The sequence below is a fragment of the Aptenodytes patagonicus genome, chromosome 5, assembly GCF_965638725.1.
Source record: "Aptenodytes patagonicus chromosome 5, bAptPat1.pri.cur, whole genome shotgun sequence".
Lineage (NCBI taxonomy): Eukaryota > Metazoa > Chordata > Aves > Sphenisciformes > Spheniscidae > Aptenodytes > Aptenodytes patagonicus.
The window spans coordinates 66,436,852-66,450,400 of NC_134953.1; the positions used below are offsets into that span (position 1 = coordinate 66,436,852).

General features: G+C 42.1%; 1 protein-coding gene across 1 annotated transcript in view; it reads left to right on the forward strand.

Moving 5' to 3' along the window:
* TRABD2B (TraB domain containing 2B) overlaps positions 1 to 13,325 on the forward strand; it is a 297,330-nt gene extending 284,005 nt beyond the window's left edge. Inside the window, exon 7 of the mRNA XM_076340249.1 lies at positions 10,507 to 13,325. Coding sequence (XP_076196364.1) covers positions 10,507 to 10,729 — 223 coding nt within the window. The 3' untranslated portion in view covers positions 10,730 to 13,325. The remainder of the gene's footprint in view (positions 1 to 10,506) is intronic.
* Positions 13,326 to 13,549: the final 224 nt, after the last annotated feature.

Consider the following 13,549-nt stretch of genomic DNA (forward strand, 5'->3'; position numbering starts at 1 on the left):
TGGAAGTGCAAACATACAACATTGTCAATGCTAGCCCAAAGGAAAAAGGTAAGGAATATGGGATTTATTTCTGGTTCTGCTATTCCCTTCTGACTAGTGAGTTTCATGCCCTGTGAAATTAAGTGAAGAAAAGTATAACAGGGAGGAAAACGACATTACTGTTGTGGTGGGCAGTTGGTTTAAAAGAGGGGTTTAACCACAGTTATACTGTGGTAGCGGGTTTATCTAAGAAGACAGATTCATTGTAGAGTGAAACGGGAGGAAATTCGTTTCCCTGACACTGCGGGCAGCGCGGGCTGCACTGCGTGCTGAAAACCCAGCAGGACCCCAAAAGGCAGCTGTGGTCTACGTCCAGTTACTCACTGGGATGAAGGAGAAGTAGGATTTATTTAAATTCATATGGTTTTAATGCTATAAAAGCCGGGTTCCTGCAATTATGAAAATGCCAAGCCAAATTCCAATTTCACTCAGATCTCCTCTTTACAATTCCTGAATAACTTAACTGAACAAAGTAAGCATTATACCCGGGGCCTGAGCCCACAGTGCTGGAAGGCGAGGGAGCCAAGCCTATTGCCTGAGAGCTGCTGGGTGTCAGGGATGCCTCACGTAGCGGTACCATGTAGAGACCTGGTGCGGACCATGCTCACAGAAGCTCAGTTCTGCAGAGACCTTCAGGGTCCGGGTTATGACACCTGGCAGGGAAAGCTTTTGCAGCCTTTCCAGCCCTGCAGGCCAGCAAGCAGCTTTTTATGAGCCACCGATGGCATCTCCAGGCTTTCAGAGGGTTTGGAAGTGCTTGGGGAGAAGGAGTTTATGCTGCAGCTGGTATCACCGTAGTTGCTTTGCAAGCAGCAGAAGGAACCCAAACCTTGTGGGCAATGCAGCAATTTAATTTCCTTGGCATTTCTGCCTGGTAGATATGCCCTATGAACCTTTTTATATTTTGAGAGTGAGTCTGTTGGAAAGAAAAAGAAGCCAGTGCTTTTGTTCAATGGAACAAGCTTGAATTCAATACTGCTCCAAATAACAGGTTCAAAGATCTGACCCAACTTTAATTATTCTTACTAAGAGAGACTGGAAAAATTCAAGCAGTGAGCAGGAAAGTGAGCCCAGTGAATTAGAGAGAAAAATGTGATACAGACTAAGCAGAGAGAAAAACTGTTACGTGGAGATGGAAAAAGAACAGGGAGAAGGAAAAAGAAAATCAAAATCAAATGGAAGAATGCAGTATATTGGACATCCATTCAAGCCAGTTTATATATTGGTTGTTCATTCTGTTCCTTAATACATTGCACAGGCGTCTTCTTAGCTGAAATAATTGTGTGTCTTAGAGAACAGTCTTGGAGAAAATACTTAATTTGACAGGATGTTTTAGGTATTTCCCCACTACTGCCTCTTCTAAATCATTTTAAAATCTGGAGGGGAAAGTCGGTATCTTTTACAGTGTTTAACAAGAAAGTGACAGGGTCAAATAATATACATCTTTATGATTGTTTGTGTTCCCCAAGCACATCTAAACATGCATGGTTAATTCTGTGCATCTGCAAAAAATATTTGAGCCATAGGGCCCACACAATGCCAGACAAACACTTGAGTGCACATAGGAGAGGGCAGACCGAGTCATTCTGGTTCTTACTAATTGAAAGGTTGAGCCCAAGACACAAAATATGGATTATGATTTTGACCACCCCCAAAATGCAAATTGTTTTGCATGTGGGGCTGTATTGGTGAGCAGGCAGTCTGCAAAATACAGACAAAAGATAGATATTCTGCTCGTGCTTGGGATTTGGTTCAAAACTACCTGATTGCAGCACCACCAAATGAACTCTTTACGTGTTGTGTATCAGCAGGTTGCCCAAAAATCTTCACAGATTGCATCACTGGCAAGATATTTACAGTACTAAGCCCATCTGTGTATGCACCCTTGATGTTCTTGCTTACTTTGGCTGTAAAAACTGCAATCATTATCTGTCCAAGGACCAGTGAAACAAGTACTTGGTTATTTGAGCCGTGATGATGAGTGCCTTAATTGCACATACAAATCAGGTACACAGCCAGATGTGCATAGTGGGTGGGGGTGAGTTTGTGGATGTTTTTGAGCCCACATCACTATTTAGACTATCATGAATACATCCTGGCTCAGACGCCTGTGCAGAACTGGTGAAACAAAGGGCCCTAAGCAATCCCCTCTTAGCAAGGGCCAGGCCCTGGGTAAAACTGGGATGCATTATCCCGGCTCTGTGATTGCCTCGTCCCAGTGCAGAATCACAGGGGGATATTCTTAGGATATTAGAGAATCATCAAAGCATTTCTTAGAAGGGCAAAGAAAAGAGCTAATGTTGTCATCTCCTGCCTCGGGACCACCCAGACACTCTACAACAAATCATGGGTCTTCAGCTACAGTATCTTGAATTATTGTTCACAGGGATTTTGAAGAATTTCTTTTTTTTTTTCCCCTCTTTTTTTTCCTTTTTTTTTTTCTTTTTTTAAAGGATGACATGTAGTTTCCTGATGGGCTGGTTTTAATAAGGTCGAAATCTTTGTTGTTGCCAAATCAGAGAGGAATATAACATCTTTAAGTCATTAGATGGGAATGGGGTAATTACTCAGAGGGTATGCTTCAAAGGTTATTGGTTTTTACAATGTTCTGTGTTTTTACACCATTCTGCAGTTGTCTGGAAAGGAGTGGTGGGCCTGATTCTGCTGCTGCCACATGTGTGGGTGCAGGATTTGTATTTGCAGGGTTTCCCTGAAGGATTTCAGGGCAGGCGGTTGAAAAGGGCCATATGCAGTCTCCTCTGGGGATGGGGGAAAGCTAAACCTGACCGCGAGGTGCAGGAAACTTTCCCACACGCTGAAAGTTCACTTCAGAAAAGGGCCCGTGGCCTCTGCTGGAGTTGTTTCTCACCTGATCCCTCCCTACCTGCTAGATGCATCCTTGTGTCCGCCTTTGCATCACTGTGTCCCCATGCCCGGGGGACCCTCAGGCTGCATCGCTGTGACAGCAAACTGCTTTCCTCCTCTTTCCCCTGTCTCTGATGCAGCAGTCCCCACTGCCCCCATCCCTTTCCGTCCCATCCCCGTCCCTTCCTCTGGCCCCGCAGCGGATTATACACTTTGCCTTAACAGCATGACCCACCTGTGGCTTTAGGATGCCCCTGTAAGCACTCAGCCTCGCTGCAGGTCAGTGTCACTCCAGGGCTGAATTTGTCATCACGGAGGTATTTTGCAGGTGGCCTGGGCAATCGGGACCTGCAAATCACAGTGAGAGCCTGCAAAACGCTTCACGTTGGGTTAATGCCGGTGGTGTCACACTAATGATTCAAGGTCTTGACTCAGATCAGAGTCAGGGGAGTAATAGAAGTAAAGTGATTTAACAAGTTTTTGATGGTTCCTTGGTGGGTGACACGGGGATAAAAACCAAATCTCTTGGCTTCAAGCCCATAGCCCATCCAGAGAGGGGGTCAAAACTGCACCAGAGGCATTTGAGCTGGATTTCAACGTTGAGCCTCCTCCTGCTTACACCAGTGTGTCCTCCCTGGAGCCACTGGGCCACGTAAGCCACCTTCTCCTCCTTCATGTCAAAGCTCAGAGCCAAGACCCCAAAGAGGGGACACCAGGCCCTGCCATGCCCATTGTTGGGGAGCTGCTATGGGACTGAGGAGGGGAGCTGTGTCCCCACCAGCCGCTGCTTTTTGTGCTGCAGAATCAGCAGTTTCCTTCTTCCCCACCCTGTGGCCCCATCCCAGTTTAGGAACCTGTCCTTACCAGTCAAAGCCCTCACTGGGGCTAGAGCTTGGCTGGGGTTCAGGAGACCTGAATTCCAGAGACAGATCTTCAGAAGCAGCTCATCTCGCCTACCTTAGAGACATGCCTTTGGGGGGGAAAGGATTGTCCTTTTGAAACATCTTGTTCCCCACAAACTATAGTGGGAACACAGTTAAATAACTATAAGACTGCATCTGAGAGAGCTACAATTAGTCCCACCCTTTAAATCCTATTAAAGGCCAGGGCATCTGAAGGACTGCCTGTGATTCTCCTTGATGGCATCTTATGCAGGTGCTGCTGACAGCCTTGGGTCCTGTGTGTTCAGGAGGGGATGGTGTCTCACATTGCTTCCCCAACCATCCCATCCTTGCATGCAGTGTCCTGCTTCTCATTACCACCCTTCCTGCGCTTGAGCAGACGGTGACAGTGTGGCTCGGGGTCCTGCCATGCTTGTTCACGGCTTTCTGTCCTTTCAGAGCTAATGCCTGGTGAAACTTATGCTTCCCTTTCCCTCTTTTCCCTTGATACCCTCTTCTTTCTCCTAGAGATAAGCCGTGGCAGACATGGTCCTAACAGAGCAGGGCTGGGGGAATAGACCTCTATCAGTGGACACGCACTGCCTTTTGCCTCTGCATGGAGGTTGGAGGCTCACAGGTGCCCGCTTCAAAGAGGGGAATTGCTCGCTGTCAGTCTCTAGAGGAGCCAGAGCGTTGAAATAAGGCTGGATCAGGGCTTGACATTCCTCTCAGGTGGAAAGATGGTTCCCATTTGAGTCTCATCAGCAGGAGAGCTCAGATCGACAGTGACAGGTTGTTGAAATGCTCCCGATGTTGTTGCCTGACCCCTCTATCGATAGCGTGGCTGCAGCTGCCTCCCCACGACTCTGCGGCTGTGCTGCTCGCAGAGAGGGTGGATGCTTGCAGTGTGGAAAATGGCCAAAGATCTGGGCTCCCAATAGCCTTGGGGTAAAGGGAAAATAGTAGAGATAAGGCTCTTCTTTGGCTCATCCCCTGTCTTCTCTGTTGGCCACAAACCAGCGTGTGATATTGCTTACTCATTCAGACATGCAAAGGCAGTTTACTACACTACTGCAAATAAGTAGTGGCCTCCTCTGGACCAAAACTGGATTCCTTAATCAGATCCAGGTTGGATTATTATTTTTTTTTAATGAACTGAACCTTGCAAAAGCATGAGCCTCTTGGCCTTGATCCCACAAAGGACTTTAGGATGTGCTGAGTTGTAGGTATGTGAATACTAGCCTTGCTGGAAGCACTCATGTGCTTGCAGTGCTTAGCATCCTGCTAGGCTGGGACCAGGAGACTCAGCATCCTGCAGGATTTATCCCTCAGGCTGCAAAGACAGTGTCCGTAAGGAAGACAATGATGAAGATGAAGCTTGGGGGGGAACTGAGTCTATGCTGATTAAAGAGTCCCTTCCAGAAACACATCAAATAATAATATGAAAATTTCAAGAGATGGGGACTTCACATTCCCTTTAAGAGGTCACTCTAGTGGTTTTCACAGTTAAATCCTTGTGACTTATTTCTAGTGTGATTTTTTTTTTCCTCCAACGTACTCTTTTTTCCTCTTGGTTGAGCACCTATTCTTTTCTTCCAAACGTGTGGTCAGACTTCTTGCCAGCCAGCTTGTTTACATAGTGCAAGGGGTTGGTCCCAGTGCTTTAAGCAGATGTATTTTTCAAATCTTGATTAATAAATTTTGGTGACATAAATAGGTCTGGTTAGTTCCAAGAATAATTGTCTTCACTAGCAGAACATTATTTCTGATCACCAGAAAAATAACGTGATCAACTCCTTTCACATCTGTTCATTAAATGAAAAGGAAAAAAAATAGAGCAAAATTTGTTTGAAAAGAAACAGGAAGCATATGCTTAATATCACTTTAAAAAATCTAGCCATCATAAAGTTAACATCAAATCACAAACGCAAAACAGCCATTATTGTATTTACTCAAAAATTTTCTTTCCATTTACTAGCTCTTTAGGTTTTCAATTGAAACATGCATTTTTTCAGGGTTCAGTCTATGCTGGCACATTGTCTTGATAAGCTTCTTTCATCAGATGCTATTGTAAGAAAGGCTGTCTGAGTCTACGTTTGTTTACATTTATTAAAAATACTTGTCATGTGTTTATATAGTTCCTTTGATCCAGAAAAATCCACAAACACTTTGTAAGTTATACTTAAAAGGGTCACTTCCTCCACCCTGGACAGAAACCGTGTTGGGACTGAGGCATGGCAGCAGATTAAAAATATATAGAAATATCACCATAATTCGGACAGTCCTCACCCCCTCAGAGCACCGTCAATTTTCCATCAGCTTCAGAGCAGTTATTGGGACCATAAAGGTGGTTTGGACTTTGGGGGCAAAAAGTAGTGAAAAGACCATCTTCCTAGAGATTGCATGTTTTTCATGCACTTTCTTTTGCTTTGCAAATAAAGAAGCAGTGGTACTTACCGCACAAAGCATAGGGCTGGCAGTATCTCAGCTGGACCTACTGTTTCTAGTTTTGGGCATCTCACGCCAGAGAAGACGCAGATCAGCTAGGCAGAGCCAGGGGAGAGTAGAAGAAAGGATGGAGGGAGAGCACCCGAGGACTTGCGGAGACAGGCGGAGGGAATTGTTTGTTTAAAAGACAGAAGGCTGAGGTGAAACATGGTTAAGTCTTCAAAACACGTGAAAGGCTGCTGAGGAAAAGAATAAAGCTCTCCATGGGGACAGGAGAAGTCATGAACTTGTGCTGTAGCAAGGAAGATTTGGTGAAACATTAGGCAGTAATTCTGGACGTCAGGAATGGTGAAATGCTGGAATAGATGTCTGCAGAGACTCTGGAATTGCTATCATTGTAGGGTTTTTTTGAGATTGAATTATACATAAATGTCAGGAAGGGTTTAGATCTTGTTCCTTTCTTTGGGACAGATGGGCCAGAAAGTCCCTCCTGGTCCTATCTTCTGCGATTCTGCTGTGGTGTCTGTTGTGGTCAGATGAGCCCTGCTTATATGGATAAACTAAGTCACACTAAAAATTAGTTTGTGAGCTCCTTGCAAAGTCCTTGCAAGCTAAACCAGAACATAAATTCCCCCAAAGGCTTGCATGCGTGTTTGTTTTATTTTTCAGTTTTAAAATGCTCCCAAATCATCAAGGTGCTTCAGCATGCCCCCAGTGCAGAGGACTTGAATCATGTAATTGGATTCGGTAGGGTCTGTTCACAAAGCCTCTGCCTGGGGCCCCATTTTTGGGGAAAGTTTTACATGTTCTAATGATGGTAAGACAATGTATGACTAATGCACTGATTTGAAAAACTGCCCTATTATCTAATCAAAAGTACAAGCTCATGAATATGATACCGCAGGTCATTTGGCTAAAAGATACCTGGAGTCTTCCAAATTTTTAAAACAATCCCATACACAGAAGCAAAAAATAGAGGTATGAACAGTGGAGCCAGTGGTTGCCTGTTCACCACAGATCATGTGGAATGTTTTATTAAAGATATTTTTATCAGACACAAAAGACTGAAATACAGAATATCCACGGCCACCTCTAAGATTAGGTTATAATCTAACCTGGCTGTCTAGGGCGCCTCTGTAACCCCTAGGAAGAGAAAGACCCCGAGCAAGAGTAAGTACCCCCTAGAGACCTGTACGGGAATGAGGTGGACCACCTTCTGGAGAGGTTTCTCTCCCCATTCGCTACAGAAACAGCCTAGTTACAAACTTGGAGATTTTACAAGGAGTTTTGTAGCATTTGGTAAAAGGGATTCAATATCTCTAAACCACTTTGGCAGCCGGCTAGCATGCTAGAAGTAAAGTTGCATTTAAGAAAATGTCTTATATGGATAAACTGTGATTCATTTGCTATTAGCATGCTTTGTACATGTTAATGGAAACGCACTGTTCTTCTCTTGTAAAGCGCTTAAGGGTTTTTTAAAAACAAAACCAACCCCACCTAACAGTATTTATCTTAACAAGGAAGCCTGTATAGAAATCTAATGTCTTGAAAACAGAAAATGACCTCACTGACTCAGGAGAAGAGTGGTCAAAAATTCTCAGGTCTTTTGACAGGAAAACCTGGGATTTTAAGTAAACTGTAGGGTTTTCTTCCCCAAAAAATACCTGTCTTTAAGGGAGGAAAAAAAAATCAACAAAAAAACAACAAAACACTTCTGGCAGTTGACTAGAAAACAGAAACATACAGAAATGTAAAAAGTTGATTTAAGGCTGCTTTAGGAATCCCTTAGATGTAGATGGCTGATGAATGAGCTCGTGATTCTTTTACGGGTTCCCTGGCCAGCCCTTGTCCCCCATCGGACAGCTCACACAGTACATCCCTGAGGTGCAGAAAGACAGTTTGCGCAAGGGACATTTTAATCTCACTGGAGGATCAAGCCCATAGAATGTGTCAGGAGCAGGATACACCCAAACTGCAAGTCTGCATGGCATTTTGACAATGTTTTTTAAATTGAAATTGAAAACCAGACCCTCCTTGCAGTTTAAAATTTAATTTAGGGCTGAATTGTGTAGTTGTGTAAAGTGACAAACAGTGACCAAAAGATGAGTACAAGCACCTACCCATACTTACCTTAGGGAAAACTGGTACAGGGGAAAAACCCCAAAAGTGTGATCCCACTGTCAATGTTGCCAAATCTGTGCACCACAGCATCACTCAACAGGGTAAATGAGACCTGGATCAGAAGTTGGAGCATGACTACATTTCTGTTGAATTACTCAGAGCGTGTAGTACCTAGTTTTGTCAGAAGTATGCTTTAATGACGCTTTGTATTCACTGTGGGAAGGCCACTCATACTTGATGTGACGTATGTTACAGGAGCTTGGATAGACAGTGCCTAATCTGGTATCATTCTTGCCAACGCTAAATTAACCACTCAAAAAAGCTGGACAAATTTGAAACAGCAGCATTAGCTTATCCCAGATCAACTCTTTGTATTGAGTGACTGCAGCAGTTTTGATGCAATATAGCAGAAGCTCTAAAGCTCTGTGTCTTGTATCATCAGTTTAAGACATAAACCAATCACTCACCATGGGAATTTAGATAAGAGCTTTCTCCAGCAAGGCTTGATTTCAGAATTTTCAGAATTTACAGCAGTTTGTTCCTCTGGAATGAGCACCGCTTCTCACTGTCAAAGACCTAATACTGGTTAGATGGATTATCTGCTCCCATGAAGCAATCCCCATGTCTTTAATTCTAGACTGCCTTTTCTTTTTACTCTAATTCATTGCACATTAGTTAAGATCACTTCTAGCTGCAGAACAACTATCCCACCCAGAAGATGTGGTGACAGTAAAAAGGATGAGGGAAGAAGTGAAATGAATTATCCCAAAACCCGGGATGAAGTGTAATGTGCAGTGATCGTCTACTGGATTTGCGTTGACCCGCATTTGTGTTAACCAGTCCCCTCTTCTGGGTGGACTCTGATCTTCTCACAGTTTGTGATTGACTCAACATATTTGAACCATCTGAGCTAAAAGCTATCTTGTTATTGCTTAGACAGAAAAAGACAAAAGCCTTATGTGCTACTGAATTCTATTTCTGTGCATGAATCTGGAGCAAGGTATTGTTCCTTTTATTTGATATTATGCAAGACACAGCCTTTTTCTTCCAAGGTCAAGATCTCAGATACTATAGCTAAATATTTATAGGCCTGCATAGCTTCTTACCCTGTAAAAAAATTATTTGATGGTCATTTTCAGTGCCTCCAAATCCCCTTTATAGAAGATTTAAAAAGTAACACAGAGAATCTGCAGGTATTAGTGTCACATCTTGTTTTCAGGGGAACTTTTTTTCTCCTTGCTCCACAGCAGAATGCCTTGTTTTTAAGTCCAGAATCCACCTTGCGCAGTCTGCATGCTCAGTTGTGCTGCTCTGTGACAACTGGTGGATTATGGATCACCCAATAATGGATGCAATGGAAGCATTTTATGAAATGTTGGTTACAACTTGAAACTTCCAAATCAATTGTAAATGGACCTTTTTGACCTTCAGTATCATGGGAATCATGATGAATTCCAACCTGCCCGTTCAAATCAAACTACTAACTCAAGCTACAGTCAATAAGCAATCACACCGCTATTGATGCAAGTCCACAACCAGGGAAACTTCGCACTGAGTCTGGTTTTGGCATTGTAATTTCATCCAAAATGTCTTAAAGCCAGGAAGAGAAATGAAGCTGCTTGGTCTCCTGTGCTTAAGGTTATCAGATGTGTAAGGGGATCCTGGGAAATTCTTTATGGCTTGTGGAGCAGGGGAAGGACATGTTTTTTGGCCCCTCCTGGACTTAGTATCCAGTCCACAGTGGGTAAGACATGTGACAAATTTTGAGACCTTTGGTGGCAAGAAGGTGCCTAAGAATGTAAGAATGGTGTCATCCTGGCTCAGCACAAAGACACATCTATCTCAGTCTCTCATGCTGGCCAACAGTGTATGCTTAAAAGAATGAGTGCAATAAACCAGATACATCAAGAGTGATCCTTCATTCGGTTATATTCTACCAGCAGCAGAAAGCTGAGGGACATCCTGAATCAGAGCTGTTTCCAGACCATCATACTTACCAGCCCCTGGGGATCTCCCTGCATGTCTAATGCATGCAAATAATAATAATAGCTGTGATTGTCATTGCTGTTGTTACTACCACGTAGGATGACAGCTCGCAGAGTAGAGATAAGGGTTCTCCTGTTTAATTTCCTTCTCTTGTGTTTTCTTTTAGCACCACCACGTTGCCTTCGTATATCAGAATAACCAATGGCTACATCACAGTCAAACCTCCCATTTGGATTTCAAACCGGCTGGATCAGAGACCGCATTCGGATCGCCCATCCCAGCCTCAGCCTACAAGCTCAGCTTCAGCCAGCCTTTTATGGCCATCAATAACTTCTCCTCTCTGCGTGGCCATAGCTTCTTTTCTCCTGAATCTACTGCAGCCTTCCTGACCACATTAGTATTACGTGCAATCCCTTGGAATAGAGAAGAGAGATAATTTATGAACGAATTGGAGGTTATGACAACAACAATTACAAACTGGACCTTCTCAGTGAATCAGTAGTGCCTTCTAGCTGATTTTGTCTCTTTGCCCAGATACATTTTGAAACTCTAAAGCTTTATTGTAACACTGACTTACATCTTCTTTTTGTAGAAGGATCTTTATTTCCCATAGTGCTATGGGGTTTTGTAAAATATACATGTTCATATAAAGAAAAAAAAAGAAAAAGAAAAAATGTATTTATTCGACTGGTAAACTTATTTTTCTTGTTGTATATGTTAATAACATCCCTATTAATCAGTAGCGATGGTGAAACAGATAAATTAATATTTTCTATATTTGTTTTCTAACTGACAACTCTGCAAATGTCTGAACTGACACCAAATGAATGGCTTCCTTGTTTCTTTAACCCTTACTTTTTACAGAAACTGTCCAATAAGTACATATGTGCTGAACTTTATTTTACTTTTTTTTATCTCATTAGCATAGATTACACTGAATAAAGCAGATCTTGCTCTCTGTGGCCTATGCCCATTAGAAAAATAGGTGCATTCTTAACTCAAGTTAGCTGCTACAACCTAAAATCCCAGTTATTTTTATATGACTTAGTAAGTCATTAGTCAAGATAACCCTCTAAGTTCCCCTATTGTCTTTAACTCAACTATTTAACTTCTTTGGAAATTACCAATTTCCCTCTTTGCCCTGGGATTAATTCATTAGCTGATGCAAATTAAGACACCTTTTTCTTAATAAAAAATTGCTTTAAAGTCTGGATTAATCCCACTGGAATTATTGTCTTCTCCCCCTCATCTTATGTAAACACAAGCCTACAACCTTTCCCAGCATAAATGAGAACAGAACTTGGTCTGTCTATAGGGTATAAAGATGTAGTATCCTGCTAATCCATAGAACTTCTTTGTACCAGTTGTATTAATGCAGATGGACAACCTGGAGGGCAAAAAAATCTACAAATTCCTCTTCATCTTGCTATTATGATGCTTAGAGCTGGTATCTCCATGCTGAATTATGGCTTGTCCAAAATCTGTTCAAGACCACAGGAACCAAATTAACCCCTGTGTCATGGAGACATACAGAACGTTCCTCTGTTCGTAGACTATGGTACCTCTGTTGACTTAGATGGAAAGGTTGTGACACCTTACACTCACTGAAAAATTTGCTCCCTCTCCAAGCACCTACTTTTCATGAATGCAATGGACAGTGTCTATGGGAAAAAAACCATGTCCGTCTTAAAAACTATTATGTTTAATAAGGCATGTTGATTTTTTTCCCCCAACAAAACATGATGAAAAATCCCTTTGGATACAATAGTTTCAACCAGAAAATTAATTTTGGTTGAAATAGTGTTTTTGTTTCTAAGTCATCTACAAAGCAAAAATGCAAAATATGTGCTGAAAACATCTTAGTTAAAAAAGTAGACTCAAAAAACAGAAACGTACAATGCAAACTTTTCTTTATGAAAAAGCAGTGCTTTTTCACCTTGAAAAAAATATCGTGATAATGATGATGATGATAATAATAATAATACTGATAAAAATCTGACTGAAAACAGTCATATCACTTTCTCACCAGCCCTACAGCATGGTCTCCACGACTGGAGAGATGATTCCATGCAATCTTAAAGTCTCTGCAGTGAGAGATGGTTTAGGATTCACGGTTTGTTTGTCACTGTACCAGTTAATTTGGGAAAGTAGGTTAGGAAATAATCAGACTACAAAAGGCACATAGCTTTATTTGAAACCATGATGTAATACTGAGCTTTTCCATCATGCATCCCAACCCATTGCCTTGCAAAGGCCAGGGAGAATACAGATAACTTCTTTTTGACTTACTGCACACTGTGACCTCAAGCCTTTGCTCTATTTTTGACAGAAAGTTGTGTAGATTTGTGGTCACTTTAAGTGGGTACAGCAGACAGTGCTATAAGCTACCCCTATTTTTTCCAAGCACAACAGTTGATAAGGCTGAATGGAAAACTTTGAGCTTTGCCCCAAATGTGAGCTTCGAGCATGCCCTGCGCATACTTTTAGATTGTGTATTTTGGCTAGCAGAAGATTAGAGATGTTAGTTTTGGACAGAAGCCATTCACCTTGCATAATATTTATTGCACAGAGCTGGATATTGGAAACATATTTTGAGAACTTTCGTTTTAGTTTTATTTGAGCTATTACCCTAGAAATGCCTTCATTTGAATATAATGGCTTTACAGACCTTCAAACTCAACCTTAATGCGTTTAAAAAGATGATTGGTTCTCCTGCTGTACTCAAGACAGAGATCAGAACTGAATTATAATGTATTATTCACAAAAATGGAACTGGAAATAAGGTAGGCAAAACTTAAGGGTGATGATAAGTTACACAGTAAAAGTGAACAGCCAGCAAACCAAAACCCATTGAATTTTGTTTGTTGTAATTTGACCAAATCCAGAAATGATTCTGTGGTACCATCCCAGAAATAACTCCAGGTATTGGAAAACTTACAGTATAAATAGACAAGACCACATAAAGATAAGGGAGAGAGAAAAGAGCAGAAAACAGAAACAACTTGTCCAAGACCGTAAGGAAAACCACCAATAGGACCAAGACTAGAAATTACAGTTCTACAGTTTCCCAACCTGTGGCTTTTTCCATAAGCCTCTGGGGCTTTTTTGAATATTAGGAGCACACAGATATCTCCACACTCACAACTGTCATTATACCACACAGAATAGTCACTCCGTTTGTCACTGATGAGGTTTTTTTTCCAAGTCAC